The sequence below is a fragment of the Nelumbo lutea genome, chromosome 2 (assembly GCF_056320005.1).
Source record: "Nelumbo lutea isolate HS-2025 chromosome 2, American lotus-T2T, whole genome shotgun sequence".
Lineage (NCBI taxonomy): Eukaryota > Viridiplantae > Streptophyta > Magnoliopsida > Proteales > Nelumbonaceae > Nelumbo > Nelumbo lutea.
The window spans coordinates 80400051-80409417 of record NC_142685.1 but is presented as its reverse complement, the minus strand read 5'-3'; the positions used below and the strand labels follow the sequence as shown (position 1 = coordinate 80409417).

The following is a 9367-nucleotide window of genomic DNA, read 5'->3' as shown; positions in this document are numbered from 1 at the left end:
CCAGGCTTCAAGGGAAGGCCGAAGGCTTTGAGGGCCCCAAGGAGTTAAGCTGAGGCCGAGGCGTATCGCTCCTTGGGATGATATTGTAGAAACTGAGGGCTTGTACCAAGAAGGGTGTCCGAGGGAGGATGAGGCGTGATTCCCATAGTTATGAACCTATAAGGGAGAATGTGTCAGAGGCCTCGGGTGGTTACCGGAGGCGAGGACTTCGATGATCAAGTTAGTATGTGCATGAGGTAAGTGATGAGTCTGGAGCCAAGGGGTCCAGACGAGGCCTCAGATAGCGCTAAGTCCTTAGTGGAGAGAGCATTAGAGATCACAAAGATTTTGAGTCAAATCCCTTACTTTTGTGGGGTGCCTTGCATTTATTGCTAGAATTGCCAAGGGGTAGTTGGGCTCGGATGGTCCAGATGCAAGCTGTATGAGGGCCTAGCAAGATGTTCTGCCAGTGCCATGCGGTGCCCTATGATTGGGTCCGCATCAGGTAACCCTGAGCATCTTCATGGTAAGCCTATATGGGCATCCTCCATTCGACACGCGTCAGCCTTGTACAAACCAACTGAATGCGCCTACATCAGCCATAATCATGGTATGTGAAGTGAAACTCAAAAAGAAGAAAAACAATAGGTTAAATAGGTTTTAAGAGAAAAAGGGCAAGAAAAAGAAAATAGAAAAAGATTAGTTAGGTATTTTGGTAATTTAACGTTTTTCATCATCCAACTTAACAATCAAGGGGGTCTTTATCTAACGGCTAAAGTTCTGGGGGTATTTGTCCAAAAACCAAGTACAGGGGACTTTGTCACTGAGTTACTGACCCCTTAATTAAGATCTTTCCTCGGTTCCCGGCGAACGGAAACACAAGCTTTCTGTCGATCCAATGGCCGGAAGATGGCTTCTGGAGGCTCAGCTCACCGGCAGCGGCAGGCCGGTCCTTCATCCTGGCGAAGTCGAATGTTATACACTTTCCTCTGTCGATATAATATGTGAAGAAAAACCTAATTTTCCTCCTTTCAGATCCGGAGTTTTGATTCTTACAACCCACCGAATTCTATGGATTGACGGAACTAATAAATCAGGTGCAGCGGCCATCCCTCTCGGTTCTGTAAATCACATATATTCGCCAAGTAAATCGATCAAAACCATGTTTGGTAAAAGCAAAGTTAGACTTCAGGTTTCTGCTACGGCCGATGGGAGGATTGATGAGAGAGGATCAACGGCGATTGTAATCGCACTTGTTTTGAGAGGGAAATCGGATCTCGATTCATTTTATAGTCGACTTCGGGATGCCTGGAGTTCTAGGTCGTGGGAAGCTTCGAGTTCAAATCCAGGACGCTCTGATTCAAGGGAGAATAGCAGTGGGTTTTTCGAGGGGTCGAGCGGAATGAGAATGGCTGGAGTTTCAGGGATTCTCAGGAAGGAGCAGGAGATGTGGGAGAGTACAGATAAGAGCTTGCAGGAAGCTTTTCAGGATTTGAATGCTCTTATGGTATGCAAAATTCTTTTTTCCCTTTCATTTCTTCCATTGGTTTTGTGTTACATCAATAAGATCTTAATATGCATAATTGGCTTTAGGTAAAATCCAGGATTTCTCTTAGCTTGTTTATTAACGAACGTGAACGATGAGAGTTATATTTCTTTTATCCATGTATTTTCAGTCGTTCTATCTGTATGTGAATGTACTGTCATTATTTTCATCATTAACTAGTAACGATTTTTGTTTTTTGACCAATATTAGGTAGAGGTGATATTGTTTACTTCATGTGGGTCTTTTATTTAGTTTGATCTTTAAATACTTTCTGATCGGTAGTTCATTGATCAATAACCCTCAGTTGAGTTCCATAAGAAAAACTGACAAAAAAAGTTGCATGAGAAAAGCAACTAAAGTGCATATTCCAAGGTGAAGTTGTGCAACTTCCAAATTACACCATTCACTTTTGTTTGTTGGCTGTCAGAAGGGTGGACCTCCCGAGCTTGAGTGTGAATGTTGCTGGTACAATAGCGTCTTCACTTTTTTCCATTTTCTTGTCTCTAACTTCTGACTAAATGCATGTTAAGTTTAGGTCATGCAAATATATATTATATATGTAATGAATCTTCAAGTTTAGATTATGCGAATATATAATATATAAGTTAATTCATTACTTGTCAAAAAAAAAAACTTCAAGTTAGCAAACTATTTCCACTTGATCTAATTAAGGATTTACTCAGAAGAGAAAGACCTGATATTGTGATGTTACAGGAATCCAAGTTAGTAGAACTGGATGGAAGATGGGCCAAAAGTGTGTGGAAATCAAGAGGTGTGAGTTCGATTTCAACTCCTTCTTGGGGAGCCTCTGGGGGTATATAGTTACTCTTTGGAGAGAGGATGTTGTAGAGGCAGTGGAGGAATTGATAGGTAGCTTTTCTATATCCCTAAAGTTTAGGATGGTGGAGGGTGGATTTACATGGTTGTTAACCAATGTGTATTGGTCAAATAATTATAGAGAGGAATGAGATGTGAGAAGAGTTATATGGAATTCGAGGGTTATGGTAGGGTCCTTGGTGTTTGGGTGGAGATTTTAATGTAATCAGGTTCACCAGTGAATCTAGTAATAATCCCTTACTATCTATTACAGCTAGTATGGGGAAATTCAGTGAGTTCATTAATAGTTGTGAGTTAAAGGAATTCTCGTTGCTACGACCTATGAACTATTTCACTTGCTCTAACTTCTAAGAAAACCCATTTGTTGAAGTTAGATAGATTCCTCTTCATTTTTTTTTTGATAAATGAAGAATTTATTAGAGAAAGAAAATAGAAGCAACTTTTACAGGCGACACTTGGAGAGGTACGAGCTGCGACCTCTCCAACCCTACAAAAACTTAAAAAAGATTACAACTGAGCCCAATACAAATGTTCCCTCGTTGCCCCTTGCTTGGCTAAACAGTTAGCCTTAGCATTAGCAGATCTCCCTACCCATTGTATTCTAAAATACAAGTTAGAATCACCTTCTGAAGCACCACACTACAGTCTCTGGATTCTGTAACCACCCCATGACCACCTTAGAATCACCTTCTATTAGTAGCTGCTCCACTCCTATCTATACAACAAACTGTACCCCTTATAGTGCATCTAAAAGTTCTGCCCTCATGGTGTCCCCCTCACCTAAAGGACCTGAAAAAAGAAGAGCAACAGAACCACTACCATTCCTTATAATCCCTCCAATCCCAGAAGGGCCTGGGTTGCCCAAGCTACTCCCATCAAAATTTAATTTCAGGAAGCCTTTAGGTGGAGGTACCTAGTTCATGTGCAACTTTGTCTTCAATGAAGAACTGCTTGACACTTCTGCCCAATGCCTCCACCGCAGGCCATTAAAAGAAAATTGTTAAACTCTGAAGATTTTAGCCACACTATAGCCCTATACAAGATACAGTCCTTCAAATCTTGTTGGCTTCACACTTTCTTTTGGAATATTCGGGCATTCCTTTCTTCCCACACTGTCCAAAGCAGTGCTACTCTTGGAACCCTCCACATTATTCTTCCTCTTCGATGGTGCAAAGCAAAGGTAGAAGGGTCAAAAAGTAAGCTTACATCTGTTGGCCTATTCCACCAGCATCCAAAAATCAAGAAGAGCCAATCCCACAAATCTGCTGTAACAGTAGGAAATTAGCAAATGGTTGCAGTCCTCACCATGGGATCTGCAAAGGGTACACCAATTGGGTGAAATGCAGAGATAGGGTCTTCTCCTTTGTAGATTATCCAAGGTGTTTACTTTCCCGTAAACCACTTCCCAACAGAAAGCCAAGACCTTAGGAGGAACAGGTTTGCACCAAACCTCCTTAAAAGGGAAAGGAGGAGCAGAAAATGAATAATAAAGGGCTTTCGAGAAGGAGGCACAAGAAAAGTTACCCAAGGGTACAAGAGTCCAAAGCCTTTTATTTGATTCCATGGGGTCCAAACAAACCTTTTCAAGGGTAGTCAATAGGCAAGTAAGACTCACAATCTCCTTATCCCTTAGACATCGTCGGAACTCAAAGTCCCAAACTGGAGTCAACAGAGAATCCAAAGGGGAGAAAAAAGAAGAAATAGGCTATTTCTTGTACCGGGAGGTAGTGTATAAAGACAGAAAGAGGTCCTTCAAAGGAGCCTCTTCAACCCAGATATCTTCCCAAAAGAGAACTGAATTTTCAATACACACATCATACTTGAGAAAATTGTTGAGTTGAGGGAGAACGCTGTGAATTGCCTTCCAAGGTGTTGCCAAGTTGCCCTCCGAGAGACCCCAACATCTCATCTGCTCTTCGAGTGGTCATGAATACTTCCTATCACTTCAACCCACAATCTTTCTTTCTCTAATGGCCATCTCCATAGCCATTTTCCCAACAAAGCCGTATTTTTTTGCATCAGATTCCCTATTCCTAGACCTCCCTCTTCTTTACTCCTGCATTACCACCTTCCACTTCACCAGATGATCCTTCTTACTTCCCCCGGTTCCCAAAGGAAGTCCCTCATCAACTTTTCTATGTTCTTAGCTTCTCTAGAAGGAATCCTAAAGGCTGACAAGAAATAAGTTGGTAGGTTAGATTGGGTGGCTCTAATTAGGATAATCCTACCCCCCAAAGAAATCTAATTCTTTTTCCAAGAAACCAATCTCTTCTTGAACTTCTCCAAATTTGGGCACCAAAAGCTGCTCTCCCTAGGGTTTGCCCCTAAAGGAAGTACTAGGTTGGTAGGTCATGGGCCAAGAAGTGGCTTCAGAACAATCTAAGCACCCTACAATTGCCTCCACTTCTCTATTATCCAAATTTATCCCTTTTAAGGGCTGTCCACTGGCTAAAATCTTTGGAGTTGTTTTCAGATTTTCCTGTGGATGACTTGCTAAGAAATCGGAAAGAGATTGCTTCCATTGCTAGATGCAAGAGGACTCTCTATCTGTCTTGGTCCCCTCCCCCTTTGGGCTTTATAAAGCTGAATTTTGATGGCAGCAGTGTGAGGAACCCAGGGCCCTCTGGGATTGGAGGAGTTTTCAGGAATGAGTAAGGGGTTGTTATTGCTCTATTCTCTGGCCCTATCGGAGAAGGTGACTCTCTTAGGGCTGAGATCCTTGCAGCGCTTGAAGGAATTTGAAGAGCAAAGGAATTAAATATCAGCCGTTTGATCCTGGAAGTTGATTCAAAGGTGGTTGTTAGTTGGTTGAAGAAAGAGGACAGTGGTTTGTGGAACTTTAACAATGAAGAAAAACAATTCTTATGGCTGGGTAGGGACATTGAGATTCAGTACAGCTGGGTGAAGAGGGGTGCCAACTCATTTGCGGATGGGTTGGCCAAGCAAGGAGTGAATAGGGAGTCTATATTTTGGGGTAGTTTTTAATTTTTTCTCTTTGTACTCCCTTTCTATTATGTTTTTGGGGAGCTAAGATATTTTATCTCCCCTCTTGTATCCATATTCCCTCTTTTCTTTTATTTTAATGAATCTGGTGTTATTGATCAAGAAAAAAAAATTCCAACTAGCAAGCTTTTTTATTGCCTAGTCTTGGCCAATCCAATCCTTCCAAGGGTAGCTTCTCAGCCAAAGGTCTTCCATACAGATTTTTGAAGTGATTGACAAAGGTTCTAGCAATTTCCTCTTGATTTGCAATTACCTCCCCTTCCACTTCTAGTTTGGGTATAAAATTTCTCCTTCGATGTCCACTTGCCAAATCATGAAAAAATCTGGTGTTTCCATCTCCTTCCTTAATCCATTGATGCCTTGATTTCTATCGCCAACAAATCTCTTCTCTAAGTAGCACATCTTCTAAGTCCTTCTTCAACTGTCTTCTCTCTATCCAATTCAAAGTCCCATGAGACTCCTTTTCATCTAAGGCCTCAACTTGAGTGATAATATTCAACTTTTGTTCCTCTGCTCTACCAAAGTGATCCCTATTCCCCTCTTTCAGTTTGAATCTTAATCTCCGCAACTTCTTGTGAAATCTCACTCCCTTCCACCTTACCCCACTTAGCTCTTCATCCCGCCATTCCTTCACTTTAGCCTTAAACTCTAGATGCGTTAACCACATGTTTTCAAATCTGAAGGGTCTAGGGCCATTGCTAAAGGATTCAACACCTACCTTAATTGGCCAATGGTCAGAAGTGACTCTAGGCAGAGCTCCAAAGACTAAATTACCACAATAGTTTTCCCAATCGAGGTTGAAGAGGAACCTATCCAATTTTGAACTCAAAGGATTTTCCTCTTCACTGGAGGGGTTTGGTGGCTAAAGCTTTGCCTAGAGCAAGGTTCAAAGTATCGATACGATACGCCCGATGTGGGGCATATCATATCGTATCTTTTGGAAAGGATACGGTCTGAAACGCCTGTTTCCAGGTGTTTTGGACCCCCAATTTTTTTTAACAATAAAAAGCATGCTAAAAGCTTCCCAAAAAACCAAAATGTGAAAAAAGAACTAAAAAAAAAAGTTTCGGCCGTTTCTAAGTACCGATACGATACGACCGAAACTCGTATCGTATCGATACTTTGAACCTTGGCCTAGAGTTACCTCTGACTACTACCTGATAGAGTTAGTCCAAGAACCTCTAGGAAATGGACCTAGACCTTTCAGATTCGAGAATACATGGTTGACTTACCTTGATTTTTTCTATAAAGTTGAGGAATGGTGGAGAGAGGAACTAGGGGGAGGGGTGAGGAAGGGGATTATGTTCCATAAAAAGTTAAAAAATTGAGGTCTAAGTTGAAAGAGTGGAATAGGGACCAGCTTGGGAGAATGGAGGAATTGAAAGGTAAAGGATGTGACTCCAAATTTGTGATTGCGTGTCTAAAGAAAATCCTAAACCCTCCCTGGATGATGAGAGGCATTATTTCGAATTGTACTCAAATGAAGGATGTGTTCGTTGGAGGCCTAAAATACAAGCATGCTTTTTGTGAGGCAAACATGGCAGTGGATTGGTTGGCTTGTGAGGCTCTGGTGTTGACTACGAACTCCTTATCTTTGTCCCCCAACTCTTGAATTTTCATCTGCTTTGCTGACTCTTGGGGACGTGCTATCCCCCGCATTGTGTAGCCCCTTTTGGTTTTTATAGAAAAAACGTCCTTGAAGTCCCAGATTGGGGATGTAAACATTAAGGAATCCCAAATAATATTCAATGAGCAAGAAAGAGAATTGGGATGGAAATTGAAGGAGTTACAAGATGTTCTATTGAGAGAGGAAATTTTGTGGAGGCAAAAATGGATTAAGGAAGGTGATGGGAACACTAAATTTTTTCACGTTGTGGCTAATGTGAGGAGGAAAAATTTTGTGGTTAAATTTGAGATTGATGGAGAAGAATTTCTTCTCAGGAAGAGATAGTTAGGTGTTTTGTGACCCATTTTAAGTTGATTCTAGGAAGACCTGTAGGTTATAGAATAAGAGTGGATGGGTTGGATTGGCCAAGACTAATTGAGACAAATATGGGATGGTTGGAAAGAAAATTTGAGGGGGAAATCAGAAAAGCAATATTCTGAATGGATAGATCCAAGGCTCCTAGTTTGGATGTTTTTACCATGGCTTTTTGCCAAAATTGTTCAGATGTAGGCATAATTGTCAAGGCGTCGTGTAGGCGCCCTTGGCTGGGTGCCTTCTCCAAATGCCTTGACTTTTAGCAACTAGGTGCCCACCTAGGTGACAAAAATGACAATGGCGGGTGTCTTTTATAATATCATTATTGTTATATCTTCTTAATGCATATGTTTATACATTTTATTATATGCTATATATATCAATTGTACTTTGTTTTAATGTTTTACTATTGAAATTTAAAAGATCAAAGGGTTTTGAGGAGAGAAAAAGAAAGAAAAAAAAGAAAGAGGAAAGAAAGAATTGAATTATAAAGAGGTTCTTTTTTTTTCTATTCTCTCTCTCTAATTAAATAAAACAGAAACTCCATCCTTGTTTTTTCTATTTTACTTTCCTTATTGAATATTTATTGTATAAAGTTAATAACCTTCTTTAGCTGCTAATTGGCATGAAATTGCTCTATTAAATACTTATTATAGTAGTGTTACTTTTGAAAATAATGAAATTAATATATTAAAAGATTTTTTATCTTTTAGTGATGATTTGCGACATTTTTAGAGCAAATTTAATGTTCTTTTTTTTTTTGATCAGCAACACAAAAATTGATTCAATAGATTAAAAGAGCATATACATCAAGAAGTTGTGGGCGGAAAACAAAGAGCCCAAAAGAGACTATCCCACTAATTACAAAACAGCCCAGAACATGAGTTGTCTTTGAATCCCTTGTTTAGCTAGACCATCAGCCATGCTGTTAGCTGACCTCCTAATCCACCTTATTTGGATCAACTTGTCTTTAGATATCTGCTTGAAGCGCTTGAGTTCATTCCTTAGCTTCCATGTTAATCCTTCCCCCTTCTTCAGCCAATTCACAAAAATTTTTGAATCCCCTTCAATAATCAGCTTGTGAATCCCCATTTCTTTAGCTTTTTTTACTCCACACACTGCTGCCGTTAGTTCTGATTTCACCACATCACTTGCTGAACAGGACCTGAGTACATGGCTAAAATATTTCTGTCCTCTTCCCTTGTTACCCCACCAATATTTGGATCAACATGTCTTTAGATATCTGCTTGAAGCGCCTGAGCTCATTCCTTAGCTTCCATGTTAATCCTTCCCCCTTCTTCAGCCAATTCACAAAAATTTTTGAATCCCCTTCAAGAATCAGCTTGTGAATCCCCATTTCTTTAGCTTTTTTTACTCCACACACTGCTGCCATTAGTTCTGATTTTACCACATCACTTGCTGAACAGGACCTGAGCACATGGCTAAAATATTTCTGTCCTCTTTCCTTATTACTCCACCAATACTTGATGGGCCAGGGTTTCCCAAACAGCTGCCATCAAAATTTAATTTCTTCCATCCTGCATCTAGAGGAGACCAGACCTCATGTACTAAAGGTCTTCTAGATGAAGTGTCAGCAATTGTTCCCCATGATTTGAAGAAATCTTCTACCTTAAAGTCAACAAACAACTTTAAGGTTTTCAGCCGATGTGCCACCCTTAAAGTTATCACTTCGATCATGGCTTCTTTTCTTCTTTCCTTGTCATAAAAAATCCTTAGGTTTCTTTCTTCCCAAATTGTCCAAGCCACTGCTGCTCTATTGCATCTCCCCATAATCCTACCTCGTCTTTTAGAGCACCTGATAATGTGTGAACTAAAGAAGCCTTCTAGATTATCATGGGGAGTCCACCTGCAACCAAACAAAGAGGAAAACCACTCCCAAATATAGTTAGCAAAAGGACAGGAGATTAAAAGATGCAATGCAATCTCATCATACAACTTACATAAGGAGCACCAGTTTGGGGACGAGCACCAATTTGGTCTTTTACTCTGAAGCAAATCAC

The 9367-nt window shown here is 40.5% G+C and overlaps 1 protein-coding gene across 4 annotated transcripts in view; it reads left to right on the top strand.

Annotated features, from left to right (window-relative positions):
- Positions 1 to 749: 749 nt before the first annotated feature.
- The window catches only part of LOC148871636 (EAP30/Vps36 family protein), a 64027-nt gene continuing 55409 nt past the window's right edge, over positions 750 to 9367 (top strand). For all 4 annotated transcript variants that reach the window (XM_088970388.1, XM_088970386.1, XM_088970387.1 and 1 more), the window contains exon 1: positions 750 to 1486. In XM_088970388.1, coding sequence (XP_088826514.1) covers positions 878 to 1486 — 609 coding nt within the window. In that variant the 5' untranslated portion in view covers positions 750 to 877. The remainder of the gene's footprint in view (positions 1487 to 9367) is intronic.